The sequence below is a fragment of the Oryzias melastigma genome, linkage group LG9, assembly GCF_002922805.2.
Source record: "Oryzias melastigma strain HK-1 linkage group LG9, ASM292280v2, whole genome shotgun sequence".
In the NCBI taxonomy this organism is placed as follows: Eukaryota; Metazoa; Chordata; class Actinopteri; order Beloniformes; family Adrianichthyidae; genus Oryzias; species Oryzias melastigma.
In genome coordinates this window covers 20,839,856-20,854,873 of record NC_050520.1, presented here as the reverse complement: position 1 = coordinate 20,854,873, position 15,018 = coordinate 20,839,856, and the positions used below count along the sequence as shown (strand labels likewise).

Genomic DNA, 15,018 nt, shown 5'->3' with positions numbered 1-15,018 from the left:
AAAAAAAAAAAAAAAAATAGAGCTGCTCAGATTATAAGGATTTTCCTCCAAATTGATGTCAGTACAATCTTTTCTTTCAGGATCCCCACCCCCACATTTACCCAATCAACACCTCTGCACATTCCACCCTACCATCTCTGACACTCTTACACCTCTTAAAGCTCCGACACTTGGCTTTGCTCATCAAAAACATTTTTTTTCTTCATGACAAAATAAGTCAGAGGATCTTATAAGTGAAAACAGTGTTAAAGATGGACATAGAAAGGTGCAAACAAATATTAGGTGGGACCAGAAATATTCAACACAATTAAAAATAATTGCTTTTGGGTTGCATTTTTCATTGAATTACTATAAAAACAACCTAGAGGACAACTATTTCATGAAATGCACACATAGTCAAGAGTATTAAGTGGAAACTAATAGATGGGGATCAAACCTTAAAGAGCATCAATGTAAGGCAATCTATTAGCGCTCTATGATTAGCTTTGAGGCAAAAGTTGAGGTTAATTTGGCTGAAATTTGCTTTTGTTTGTGGCCTAAGAAGCTGACATAAATGTGAACTCTAAGCACAGCCAAATCACGTTATCCAGTCAAATCAGATTTGCTATTCTGCAGCATCAAACACAGATTTTCCAAGCATCCCTTCATGAACGTCTGACGCCTTGGTCTGGCAGAGAAGGAGTTGTCGGGGCCTTTCCGCTGATCCGCATCCACTGGGGTCAGAGAAGCAACAACATTCAGCCAGTCTGCTGGCGAGTGTGTGCTTGAGGATGGGCAGGGTGGCGGGGTTGGCCTAGGAAGTATTCCACACTCGGAAGAGAAGAGTTACTGACAATGTGGCAGCCCTTCATAATGACACATGTTTGATGGTTCACACAGCTCACCATCAGCCTCTGTGACCCGCTGCTGTCACTGGGGGTCAAACGTGTGACAACGGGCTGCTGTTTGTGCTGCAGAGGCCTGCGGTTTGTTAAGGGTGGCTTGGTGCGGGCAGAGATGTAAAGGTGGGGGCTGCAGTTGAAGGCAGAGGTTGTGTCACGCTGCCAGTCTTTGTGTAGACAGAGTTTATTTTACCACTCCTCATATGCAACTTTGGTTTAGAATTTTCACAAACCTCTTTGGTCAAGATAAATGTTTGCTAATATTGAAACATTGAAAAATTGTCATTGTGGTGTAAAAAATGTCAAGAAAGAAGCACTTTTTCAATTGGAAAACCATTTTTCTGTTACGTTTTGTGCCTGATATCATCATAATAAGTGAAGAAACAATGTCTTAGCTTCGGTCAACAAAATCCAACAACTGAAACTTAAAACTCTGGCTTTTTCCTGAAATTGAAGGCACATTTTTTGACATCAACATGGTGCCTTCTGTCCTTTATTACCATACTCTGTAATGTCTTATTTCCCTTTTTTTTTGCAGCATTTCTTAGAATCCGTACTGGACTTTTGTTGCACACTACGGACCAATTATGCTCTTGAAAAAAAACAAAAAAAAAACAATAGTTGCACATTGTTCTGACTCATATACATGCTGGGAGGTGCGGAAAGGTGGCTTGAGCTTGTAAGGCTAATAACAGGCGAGTAGGAGGAAGAGGTGCACAGACACGGTAAAAAGGGCTGCAAGACTTACAGTGAGTGTAGGCGGGTATCTGGGTCAAAACGTACGTGCGTGTGTGAGTGCACATTGTTTATGTGCGCTCACCCTGCTCTGATGAGCGTGTGGGATGTGAGCTTCATGGTGGGGTCCCAGAGGCACTCTGCCCAGGACCCTGACTGTTGCCTGAGGGCCTCCTGGATGCCTCCCTCTACCTGTCTCTAGTTTTTGCTCTCCTGATACTCAACTTCTACAGAAAGAATATTCTTGTTCTGTCACATCTATGAACTTTCACAGAGTGATGGAATATTATTTTAAAAAATGGCTTGAAAATCAGAAATATGATGTCTTACTTGAATTGTTAGTTGTGAATAAATATTTAACTCACAAAAATATATTTAATTCTATTAAATGTTTAGATTACAATGAAATGAATGCTTAATAATTGCTCAATAAATAGACTAAAAAAAAGTGTATCAAAAGAGCTCTACGTTTATGTAATTTTTGCCTTTTGAGTTTTCAGATTGTGGAATATGCAGTGTTGGAAATAAACGGGTATATGTGAGAGGAGAGGCATACAGAATAAGTGATGGAGCTGAGCAGCAGCAGCAGAGAGAATAAGGTAGTTTTGATCAGGAGTTTCTCTGGGATAATTGTCAGGATCTGCTGTTTGGGAGACGGCAGACAAAAGCGGAGAAATGACAGTGGAATTTGTTGGGGAAACATGAAAATGTGTCAAACATCCATCAAACACAGAAATGCAATATTAATGGATTCTTCAAGAGCCGCACTCCTTTTCGTGCACACGTACAGACAAACACACAGGTATTGTTAAAGTCTTTGCAAATAATTTCCCACGATGTCACATTTTTCACTGACCAGCTAGAAAAACATAAATATAAAATATATATTTAGTATCAAGAGTGTGAAAAAATAAAATAAATATTTTTTCCTACCTTGAAAAACAAAATTTTTGACGAATGTTTATCATTTTAAAAACACTCGTAGACTCCATTCGCTTCAATTAGTCCTCCTTTGATCAACATAAGTTTTATCGCCTTGAAAAAAAATTTTTTTGGGGGGGTGCATATTATATGAGCACCACCTGCATGCATTATTAAACGACACTCATAATGGAGATCCAGACCATCAAAGGGCGAGAAAATAAAAGTTCTCATGTTTTTCTTTTATTTTAATTTGAAAGGATACTGTTGATTAATTAGAGCAATCTGGCTGAGGACCTCCTGCCGTGATTAGACAACCTCTCCTCCTTCTCCCACTCACTCCCTCTCCCGCTTGCTCACAAAGACACACACCCACTAAGAAAACAAAACCACACTAATCTTTCCAAGCCTGCGCTTTGTAGGTGGGGCCCGTTCATTATCAGGCCTCGGCAGCGGCAGTTTTTGTTGGTTTTAGCTTTGCATCCCCAATCAGCCGCTAACAGGAAGAGCTTTAATCAGGGTTTTAATACAGTGGTACAAGAGGTGGGCAGGCTCATTGTGCGGGCCTGAATGGCTGATCAGAGGGGAGTCCTCTTGCGTTTCTTTACATTCACCTGCTGGGGCTTATTGGGTCTCTTTCTGAAAGAAAAGGGACGGGGGAAATGAATAAAGAACACAAGCAAAGTGTGGGTCTGTTCTGCTAGCCTCGCTATGGGTTAATCAAGGAGCTACTTGTCATCTCCACAGAGTCTCACAGCTTTCTGCGTCTCTTTCCCATGCCAATTCAGACACATAGAGGAGCTGGGCTGAGGCGAACAACAGCAGGGCCATAACACAAACATGAGCTAATGATACACTACTCTAAAAAGAAAGCAAGATGCTGGAACTGCTGGGAGGAAAAAGCAATATGTGTTGAACACAAACTTAATTTTGACAGTCGAAATCTTTGGAGGGGGGAAAAAAAGAGTTGTATAAACAAATTTATAAAGATTGTGTGGCGGAAAGTTATTTGGTTAAAAACAAACACAGCAAGCAGGCAGAGTGGGCCTGCTCAGGCTGCAGCTGCAGATCCACAAATCATCTGCACAACTGATCCTTCGGAAAACACTGATATAGTTTTATTTGGAGTTTTATGCTGTTATTGGAACCTAAAAAAAAAGAAAGTTCTTAAACTTAACTTGCAAAGATGATAAAAGTTCAAGCTGGATTTCTAGGATTCTCTACAAAAATCCTGCTTGGTTTGCTAAAGTGGAGGGCGTGTCAAATGATGCTCTTACCCCATCTAGTGGAAAGAAAGAGTACTTCATATGGAGAATAAGCAGGCATGTGTGTGTTTCATGTAAATTATTCAAAAGTGTGTTGAATAGAGAGAAATATTATGTGCTTCCATACAATTAGCCTTTTAATAAATGCAATTAAAATAGTTAATACTGGAAACATTTTGTCTGAGAAGGAAATAAAAATATTCTAATGATTAAAACTAAATAAGCTTTTATTCCCTTTGTTTAAAAATTAATTTGCTTTCACTAATACTCCCAACAAAAGGACCACAAGAGGGCATTGTTTAATCAGGATAATTTGGCACAGATTATGAAAACATGAAAGATAAAGGCTAAAAGAAAATGGCATGAACCGCCTTTTTTGTCCGATAAAAGTAAAACTGTTAAATTAAATTGCAAGATTTTTACTAGTATTATATTTCATTTCAGGCTAGCTTTTTTTTATTATATACCAGTAACAATATTTGATTAAAAGTGTCTTATTTTATTGTTTGAAACAATAAATTCTAAATTATATGTTCGAAGAAACAAATTAAAGATCCCCCAAAATAAATTTATTCTGAATTACTGAAAAAGATCAAATAATAGTCACTTTAAAAATTTTAAATCACATTTTTACTCATATTTTTTTACTATCTGATTTTACTAAATGAGATAAACCAGAGTAAAGATCCAGAAGAGCATTTGCCACCGACATGTTTTCAACCAGACGTTTGTGACATTTCCAGGATAAAATGCCTGCAATTTGTGCAGCACACAGCGCGCTTTAGAATTATGCATGTACTTTAAACGTCAAATTTGTCAGAGACAATGTAGACGTGTGACTAATGGCTGATCCACCTGACAGGGCTTTTTGTTGAAGTCCACAGGAAGTCCACAGGAAGCCTCCATCGCTCTCCAGCAGGGGCTGATGCACTTACAAGAATGCTCTCTAACAAAAGGGACGGCAGCAATTAGGAAAACAAAGGAGGGGAGGGTGCCGATGATTATAGCTGGAGCACTTCAACACCTAGTTGCTGCATTGACAATTAGAGACGCCAGAAGGAGTGTCAGCAGAAAAGAGAAACTCCTGCTGGTTCTTACTTTATGCATTATTTTTTTCATAAAACAGCAGTGATTATTTCAAAATATTTAAAATACGTGTTTGTTGTTGACATTAAAGCTGAAAAAATGAGGACAAAATATAAATTATCTCTGCTTTTATTTATCTTGCAATGCACGTGTGCAAAATGTTAAACATACATGTTTTCTGTTACTAAAATTCAATATATTAGAATTTTTTTTAATTTAACTTTTAGAATTTATTAAAACTCATTTGCAAAATTTTGTGGGTCATCAACTCATCCTTAAGATTGTTTTATCTATTATTTACTTATTTTTGCTCTATTTTAGATGTAACCTTTTTCCAAACATCGTTATTTAAATATCCTTTTTTTTAATTTCGTGTCTTTATATCTTTTCTTCTTCTTTCTTCCTTCTCTAAATTGTTTCGGTTGCTCGGCAACGAAAGCCTGATCAGACACCCATCCCCCAATTTTAATTCTTCATCTAAATTCAAGCAGCATTTCCTAATTATATTAAGATGCAGTAACCCCAGCGTGAAGGAAACACACGGATGAATGTAACCTCACCAACACGCATGCATTTTATAAAAGATATTTAGGCGCTCTTGCATAGAAAGATGCTTTACTAGTAAAAAAAAAAAAAAAAAAGCTTCTTTTTCCATTGATAATGCGTCAGAATATTAATTTAAAAATGCTCTAAAGAAGAACATTTTCTTGTGTGAGATGCATAGAAAAATCCTCTTTTTGGTCTAAAAACATAACAACAGGTGAGCTATTCATTTACCTGAATGAATTCACCTGCCGATGGTTGGTTTTTTAGCGGTGTTTTACACTGGTATAACAGGTTGTTTAGAAAACCTTTTTTTTTTCTCTGAATGATTGCACGTTCTTCTTTGAATTTCCAATCAAAACTACAGTTCTGTGAGTGATTGAACACAATGTGTTTTTCATCCTGCAGGTAATTCAGATCTTACCCATCCATTTACAAATAGGCATGAGAGACTCTTCTAAATAAAATTAATTTAAAAGAAAAAAAAAAGCACAAAGCCCTTTTTCAGGGCTCGCTTTGGCTTCGAGGTAAAGTTAAAATGGGTCATCAAATTTCATCCAATTCTTAAAGGTGTGACTGTGGAAGAGGAGTGTGTGTTACACAAAAACCAAGGACAGCTGGATTTGCTCCGAAGAGTGCGCTCATTCTGCTCTCCCTAAAGCTATAGCTTTGATTGAACACTGAAATGAGTGGAAATGTCACAAATCTCTGCCAGAGCCCTGGAAATGAAAGCTGGCCTTGGGGTTTTGAGGTTTCCATTAAGGGTGTGCTTAACATGTTCTGTTAAGTGTGGTAGAAGTGCATCTAAAATGCAATATTATTATGTGTTTCTATGCACTGCAGCAAAAAAATAAAAAAATCTCAAACAGGGAAATGAGGAGGGAGACGGAATTAGACCTTGACGGGATAAAAAAAAGGTCAAGGTCTAAACTAAAGCTGTAAAACTACAGTCAAAATAATTGCAATCATCAGTTGAAAATTTGCTATTTTCAGTTTAGAAAATACATTTTAAAATTATTGATTACATGTACTTAAGTGTCAAAGTAAAATGTTTGCATCTGCTGATTTGATCAAAAAATAATGCAATATTGCATTAGCATTTCTGATCATCCAGATTTGTAATCGCGGCCTCCCTTGCTCCTGTTCTCCATCGCTCAGGTAGCCACAATTATTCAGTAGCAGGAAAACGACTGTTTAGTATTCACATCACGTAAAGTGGGTCTGTGTTCCTTATTTAGTTCTTTACTGTACAGCTGGGGAGCTGTCCAGCATGCAGTGGTGGTATGCAAATGAGCGTGGATTTGAATGAAGATGGAGGTAGACACAAAGCTCAATTAGAGAGACGGCGGGGGAGCGTTGAGTGTCTGGACGGGGCGGGGGAGGGGAAGGAAAAGCGCTTGCCTGGCTGCTTTAGTGCCAACATGAGCTAGACCAACATGCGGACACAAAGCAGGGCGCAGAATGCCACAGCCCCCGGATCCTCTAAACTGTCACAGCGCCGACCTCTAAGAGGCCGCCACCAACATCAGTCCTCACCAACATCACCAGAGCGGGCAGGTGAGGCCCACACAGGTGCCTTCCTGTTTCCTAGAACTCAAACTGACAGGATCCGATCCGTCACAAGGGATAAACGGAAAAAAGACGTAAAGAAATAAGTAAAGTGGAGCACCTAGCCTAGTTGAGCATCCTCACATCTGCATTGCCACCCTACGTTGCTATGGCAACCACTGTGCCATATTGTTTAATTGTGGGAGCATCAATTTAAAGTTTATCAGTCAGCGAAACAGAAGTGACAAAAGCTTATTGATCAGAGCTGTGAATGTTTTACTTTTAACCTTTTTTTGCATCTTTTCAAAACTTTGCAATATAGAAGAGCTGATTATGAAGGACTTATCGTGCATAAGTCTTATTTTACCCTCAAATACTACCTCTCACACTCTATATGTGACTAAAATTTACTCTAAAGAATGCATTCCTAGAATTTACTTATCATTTTTTCCAAAAATAAAAGTCCTTCATCAGAATTCAACATTTAAAAAAAAAAAAAAGTAGCCATAAAAGGAAAAAAAATGACAAAGATGTAACACAAGACTAAAAGCTTCAAATAAGTCATCACACTCAAAATTATGCGAAATAGCAGGTGGAAAGGTGCCTGACTGTCAACAACAATCGTGCACGCACACGCAGACAGAGGCGCGCGAGGACGTGCTTGTGCACGTGCGCAAACCTACAGTAAACGCTGCAAAGGTGTCATCAATAATGCATCAGCGCTTCATGTTTATGCAATTCTCAGGGCAAGCCCGAGCGATGTATACGGGCGAAAGCCGTGCTCGCAGCCCGCGCGCCGCACGTAATAAGGCGTTTGTCTGTCAGCTCAGACGCACGCGCGTTATCTCTCTACGCCTGTGGAAAGATTAGTGTTATTTCTTAAAAAATAAAAGTCTTCAGCACATACCTGTTAAAGCACTATTTCTTTGATTTTAGTTTATGCAGGCTTGAAGGGCTTCATGATAACACGGCACTAAGGCTGCAGTGATATGCAAATTATCAGCTCCAGCTGAATGCTGGGGCATTTATTATTCATAAATTACTCATGTTTATGCAAATTACGGTATGCGGAAACACTACTGGTGGCGGAGTGGCTAAAACATACTGTCTGAGTCTGTGTGAAACCACCTACAGTGGTGCAATGTTACAATACCAAACAAAACAAAACAAAAAGGATGTTCGTACTTTAAATTGAGTTTTTAAATGATTTTATGCACAAATGTGGGTCAGTTAAATGTAATTATTTGTATTTTGTTTAGGAGGTAAAACTTAATATGCTCCATATCTAAAAACAACAATACAAATAAATAAAAAATACTTTCTACCCCAAAAACAGAATTATTGTGCTCAGTTTATATTAATAGTAATTACCATTAAATAATACATCTGGGGTAAATTAATATATCTCAACATTTTTTAGCCTTATATAACAAAAATATTATTTTAAATAAGCTTAAATGAAAGGAAATTTGTCTGGAATATACTTGTAAGTCATAGCGCGCACTAATAAGTGAAACACGGTAAGTGCGTCATCAAAGAGCGCCAGGATTTACGCAAATATCGCGCGACGTTCTGACAGGCTGGGTTTTGCTAGCTGTTATCCGCTATTTGGGGATAAACTACGCGTTGCACGGTTCAATTAAACTCATTTTTTACATAATTCATTGATGAATTTTCGTGTGCCAAAATAAAAAAGCTAAAGTAGGATTATGTTTAGATTTTAGCTTTCTTTAAGTCAAACGCCGCCATGTATCACAACAGCTCTCAAAGAAAGTACTGGATTTTCAAAAATGAGGCTGAACTTGACCAGAAAAGATGCAGTGCGAATGAGGCATTTCGTAATAAAGTTATAGAAAGTGGAAAGGTAGGTTGCACTTTTGTCAACTATTTTCAAGATTTTAAAGTAAAGAAAAAAACGTGCTTTTTGTTTTTAATCAGGCGGGTGTGAATGAGTCCATGTTCTTGAAACGTAATGAAGAAGACGTCTTATTCCGCCACTATGAGAGGAGACTCCTGGACTTCTGCTGCGCCTTTAAACCACCAATGCCCAAGTCTGTTGTGGTGTGTTTAGTTTTGTTAAAATCATATTGTCTTGATACTTACAAACTCTACTAACTGGAGCACATGTTTTTTTTCCGTAGGGCACAGCCCTCACGTACTTCAGGAGATTCTACCTGAACAACTCTGTTATGGAGTACCACCCTAGGATCATCATGTGAGTACAGTGGGGCACACCACTTCTGACGTGACTAAAAATTTCATTTAAAAACATTACTATATGTTCTGATGTTAACAGCACATGAAAACAACATATACAAGCTGTTTAACAAGCAAATAAAGCTGTTGCATCCTAAGCTATAATAGTATCCAGAAATGATTAACTTTATATTATTGATTTGCAAATGTGATTGCTGAGGATCTCTGTATTTCTTCTTTAAAACGTACCTTCTTGTCCAGGCTGACGTGTGCTTACCTGTCCTGTAAAGTGGATGAATTCAACGTGTCCAGCACCCAGTTTGTGGGCAACCTCCTGCAAGAGACCCCCGCCGGACAAGAACGGGTTCTTGAGCAAATCCTGGAGTATGAACTGCTGTTAATCCAGCAACTCAATTTTCATCTGGTGGTTCACAACCCCTACAGACCGCTGGAGGGTTTGCTCATCGACCTTAAGGTTTGCATTTTATGGAAGAGAGCTGAATGTTGCTCTGGAACATCAGTTTTAAATCAGTGTTTGTTTTAGACTCGGTACCCTGCACTGGAGAACCCAGAGTCGCTGAGGAAAAGTGCCGATGACTTTCTGACGCAGGCGGTCATGACGGATGCCGGGCTGCTGTGTTCCCCCTCCCAGATCGCTCTGACAGCTATTCTGAATAGTGCGTCCAGAGCTGGTCTCAGCATGGAAAGGCAGGTTTGAAATTAATTTCAACTGGAATAACATATTTGGTTCCATTTATCAATTAGCCAATATCTTAGAAACTGTTTGCAAGTTGAAAACTTGGACTTTAAATTGATTAAACTGGTGTTCTCAAAAGGAGTTTGAAAAGAACTGATTAAATGACAGTAGTGCAACATATTTTAAAGAAAACTCTCAGAACATTACCTAATTAACTGTAATTTTCCAGATATTTATAAGTAATCTCAGTTGATGCAAAAGAAATATTTTTAACACTAAAATATATTTTCATTTCCCATACCCAGCTACCTGAATGAGTGCTTGGGACTGAAAGAAGATAAAGATTCCCTCTCAAAGATGTTCGAGTTAATGCGGCGTAAGTAAACATGCACTTTAGTTTAACACCACTAGATGGCGAAGTGGAGCTGTTGTCTCCCCTGAATGATGTCTTTAATTCATGCCTTTGAAACATGTAGGAACAAAAACCCTCCTCAAGAAGTATGAGCTCCCCAAACCAGAGGAGGTGAACATCTACAAACAGAAGCTGGAGAGGATTCATGCAGAGTTTAGCAGTTCAAGCAAGTAAGAACACGAACTTAAAAAAAAGTTACATTTTTGAACATTGTCCCAGATTCTGTGTGCTTGCTGCTGCATTTTCCCCCACAACACCAGAGTGATTGGGAACAAAAATCCACCCATATGTAGTAACCATTTATTTCAGCCAGGTTGTTGTATCTAAGATGCAAAAGGTTCAATATCGGGTAGAAAAATAAAAATGAACACATCCTCATCAGTTGTATGAAATACCTACATCATCCCGAGCACGTCTGACACTGGAACAGCTGATGAGTCGCCTGGGCTCATCTAGTCAACACTTGGTGAGGTCCGTGGTATCTTTAAGTGCAACTACAGTAAACAGTTTGGTAAACTTCAGAGCTATGACAGGCACAGATCCAGACGTTGCAGCTGCTTGAGCATCAAGGCAGGCGAACAAAGCCGACCCTTTATGATTTTGAAGTTTATAAATCTGTGCATGGCATGACTTCTCCGGGTGAATCGATAGGAAAACAGTCAGAGCAGAGGTGCACTCGGAGGAATAAACAAAAACTCCATCTTATAATGGTGGAGAAGCTACAAGAAATCCAGGCTTTCATTTACATCAAAAGGCGTAAAGGGACTTTAGGTGGTGGTTGTTAGAGCAGCATATACGTAGGCCCAAACATGATCGCTGTATCCATTCGGGGTTAACACATGCACAAGGCAGGCTACAGGTGTATACTACAAACTTTGACTAATCTCTGCTCCGCTACACAAACACTTCTTTACAAGCCTAAGTAGGTAATAACAGACAAAAGCAGCGTAGAAAAATGCAGGAAGTGGTTTGCGTGCTGCAAGAAGATTTATACATGAAGACAGTGACTGATATAAATAGTTTGGAAGAAGAGAACTTTGTAAAACCAGGGGAGGGGGTGAGCAGAAATGGAGTTAAGGCTTGTGTTGATTTTTTTTTTTTCTTTTCTTGGTAAGAGGTGCTATGTTTCAAATCCCTGATGACAGCAGAAAAATGCTACGTCAGTCCCCACGACGTCCCCAGTCTCTGGTCACGTAGTTACAGCGTATTGTCCACCGATTAGAGCCGTCCGACGCTCGGTCCGCCTTTACGTCGGTCACCGACTCAAAGCAGAAGTTCAGGCGTTTTTCCAGGCAAGTTTGTGTCTCAGATCCTCCTGTTTAAGGTCTTCGTTTCAAAGCTCAGCACACTCGAGGGGGAAGGGGGTAAGAACTTTGGAAAGACGGCGTTTAGATATGCAGCAAGTGGTTTTCCATTAAGAAAAGTCATATTGCATTTTTTTTTTTTTTTTAGGATTTTAGGCCACATGCTCACAGTATAAACTAATTAGTCTTCGGTTGTGTACCTCTCAGAAAGAGGCCTCACTTTGGCTGGTTTTCGCGCTCTGACTACCCCATTCTGAGTGTGAAGTCTGCAAAACTCACATTACCTGAATGGCAGCAGCCAGAGACATGATGGTGCACTCTGTCCTGCAAGATAAAGTGGACACGTTTGTGAAAGATGCATGCTAACAAACCATTCATGCTTTTGTGAGCATGGTGATTGCTCTGCATGTACTAGTCTAAATGAAATGGGAAAAGGCTAAAAGCTATTTCCTACAACTAAACAGGGAGACATAAGGGACTACTCTAGTAACGAATGTGATGAGGATGCTACAGACTTCCCCGACGATCGACTGTCACACACAGAAAGAGTTCAGCAGCAGTTCTGTCTAACAGCTCACCAAAACTATTTTTGCAGTAAACGAAAGAGAGGATATGAAGAAGACGACCATGTAGCTAAAGAGGCACGACTAGAAGAAGAGGTGAGATCGTTTTTTAGCACTGGCTTTATAAAAGCTGATGCATATTAATATGCATTAAGCCTAAAAAACGTACTTTTCTTGTTGCAAATTTCTAAACTTTTACTTCATTTCAGGAATGGACTGATGAAGATCTCTTATGAAGAACTGTGGCATCAAATTCTACAACATTCATATTTTTTATAACATGATTCTACAATTTCAAATACATTTTTCATTTGTTTGTGAGCTCAATAAAGTTTTTTTTCTTTCATCATTTCTATGAACTGTGTTCTTTAAAATGATTCATTTGTTGGGAGGGGCAATAAATGAGTCCATAAATCTACTTTACAAAAACAGTTTAATAAGTGCATGCATGTCTATTACAGTCTGTACTACTCCAAAACCTGCCACTGTAAACACTTATCTTACTTGGTTTCTCTTATGTGTCCTGTCGGGCACAGAGAAATTAAAAAAAGTTTCAACTAAATAATCAACAGCTGATACAATGGAGAAAAGAAAACAAAAACATTGCATCTAACTTATATACTCATGATCCCAGCAAGAGAATTTATTCATATAAAAAGTCTCTGAAAGAATTTGTTCCAATCTAGAACACAAAAGGACAAAAGCTTTGTTTTTTTCTCTCACCACTTTGCAGATGATATCACAAACTTTAAAATTAATCAGTCTTTAATTACAGTATAAAAAGCATCAATGCTAAGAATCCAGTTACCGTCAAACTGAGAGAAGGACTTTCTCTGGTCATTTTTCTCGAGCTGAGAAAGTCAGGAAGGAGGCTCTGCTCCGGAAAGCTGTGCTAATAAAACGCAGAGGAAACAAAGACACCTCTTCATATCTTAATATTTTACCTCTTAACGAAGGGAATTAAATTGACCCGAGTCAAAGTTAGAAGTCCATGAAGGAAAATATCTTAGGTTGTCAGTCACTGGTGGTGTTTATTTTATGTTTTCGATGCTGTGCTGCTTGTTATCAACTGCTGATGTTGCATAGCTCTTTTGTGTTGAACGAGACAAGATGATAGGTGGGGATGGGCGGGTCTGTCATGATGGAGGACTGGTGGATGGGTTGCCATGGTGATGAAGGTTGGGCATGCTAGGTCTCTGGGCTGCACTCCGGGCGACTTGGGAAGATGGCGAGAGGAGGAACACGGTACTACCTGTTACTGTTGGACATGGCATACTGAGCTTGCTTCTGCTGGAGGAGCTCTGTGATGGCCAGCAGCTTTTTCAACACATGCTGAAGAGAAGAGATGACAGTTAAAGAAGAGAACAAATGCTCCAAAAATGAGCAGGTGGAGGGTTTGACTGACCTGCTGGGCGCCCCTCTCATTACTCAGGGTGCGAAGCTCATCCGAGTGTGCGACACAGACCTCGTGCAGCGCTGCCAGATCACGGGGCAGGTCTGTCCTAAAGTGCTCTGTCGTCTCTGGGAGTTCAGGAACGTTCTACAAACAAAGTGGATGTTTGCTGTATTAAAGCCTTTTTCTAGATCTGAGTTAGACAGGGGTCTGCGACCTGTGACTCTTTAATCCCTCCATTGTAGCTCTTTAGCTTTGAAGAAATAAATGATGGGAAACCTGCGCTCTTCCCATCAGAGATCCACCGCTCTACTTCTGCATGGTGATCGACCAAAAACAAATTCATTGTTTTTAGAATAAGCCTAAAGTGCACATTCTCATTGTCGGATGTACATAATTATCAAGTTATTGTTCAGAGAGGAAGTCCTTTTTGTAATTGTATTAACGTTTAGATTAATATATATATATATATATATATATATATATATATCTACACCAATGCTGTCATGTTTATATTTGTTAACAAAAATAGAAAAACAATAAAGACCAAAGTTATTATCGTAGAAAAAACCAAGTTTAACTTTGATTTTTATGTCAAGTAAATGTGCGGAAGCAGATTTACTGATTTGACAGGATGTAGTTTATTTTGAAATTAACTTGTATGTTCCTCTGTAAAAAACAAGATAAGCTAAAATGGTTACATACAGAAAAACATAGCACTGTTATAATAATTTTTAAATACATTTTAACAGTTAACCTTTATAAATGAATGTCTTAACATTAAGCTAAATATTGAGGTTGGATGTAGTGGCTCTCGCCGGTCAGTAAGAGACTGGACCCCACTCTGAAATAATCTTTTATTCTGAATTCACTTTTAGTCTACAAAGTAAAAGTTCTATATTAAGGGTGTCCAAAGTCGGTCCTCGAGGGTCAACCAACCTGCCATTGAAGCTCCTTACGGGCCAAACACACCTGATCCAGGTAATCAGCAGCAGATAAGGCAGGATTTCTGGATTTCTGGACACCTCTGCTCTAAATGTTATTATAAAAATGAAAAAAGAAAAAAAAATTGCCTTACCCCCAACTCATCCAGAAACATGATCATCCGCTGCTTGTTGCATTTGATGAAAGGGTTCACACCCTCCATGTAGGGTTCCTGTAAAAACAAAAAACAGCTTACAGAGTATATTTATGATGCTGAGACCTACAGTTTCTTGGGACAAAAAGAGTCTGTACCTTAGCACCAAACTCAACAAGATTTGCCAGATTCTGGACAGACTTAGCCACCAGTGTGAGAGTGCGGCCTGCTGTTGATGATGGGGGGTCTGCAGACAAGCAACAGGAAGTAAAAACAATGAAAAGTGTGGCAGGCAGAACGCTGTGGTTTTATGTAGATACCCACCGTCAATGATGTTAAACATCCGGGGGTTGAGGATGGCAGGGCAGATCAGTCTTAGAAAGACAAAACCACTAG

At 39.1% G+C, this 15,018-nt stretch overlaps 2 protein-coding genes and 1 long non-coding RNA gene across 3 annotated transcripts in view; 1 reads left to right on the top strand and 2 right to left on the bottom strand.

Annotated features, from left to right (window-relative positions):
- Positions 1–8,383, bottom strand: part of LOC112148399 — a 27,907-nt gene extending 19,524 nt beyond the window's left edge. Inside the window, exon 1 of the long non-coding RNA XR_004948379.1 lies at positions 7,887–8,383. This is a non-coding gene — a long non-coding RNA (uncharacterized LOC112148399). The remainder of the gene's footprint in view (positions 1–7,886) is intronic.
- A 161-nt stretch (positions 8,384–8,544) lies between these two features.
- On the top strand, positions 8,545–12,500 carry ccnh (cyclin H). The gene is made up of 9 exons (XM_024275434.2): positions 8,545–8,843; positions 8,918–9,040; positions 9,121–9,194; positions 9,437–9,650; positions 9,720–9,883; positions 10,178–10,248; positions 10,349–10,454; positions 12,184–12,247; positions 12,361–12,500. Exons 1-9 carry the CDS (start codon positions 8,727–8,729, stop codon positions 12,385–12,387), a joined length of 960 nt encoding a protein of 319 aa, XP_024131202.1. The 5' UTR covers positions 8,545–8,726; the 3' UTR covers positions 12,388–12,500.
- Positions 12,501–12,565: 65 nt separating this feature from the next.
- rasa1a (RAS p21 protein activator (GTPase activating protein) 1a) overlaps positions 12,566–15,018 on the bottom strand; it is a 23,560-nt gene continuing 21,107 nt past the window's right edge. Inside the window, exons 21-25 of the mRNA XM_024275433.2 lie at positions 14,947–15,014; positions 14,781–14,869; positions 14,623–14,700; positions 13,557–13,691; positions 12,566–13,483 (exon numbers count right to left, since the gene is read on the bottom strand). Coding sequence (XP_024131201.2) covers positions 13,400–13,483; positions 13,557–13,691; positions 14,623–14,700; positions 14,781–14,869; positions 14,947–15,014 — 454 coding nt within the window. The 3' untranslated portion in view covers positions 12,566–13,399. The remainder of the gene's footprint in view (positions 13,484–13,556; positions 13,692–14,622; positions 14,701–14,780; positions 14,870–14,946; positions 15,015–15,018) is intronic.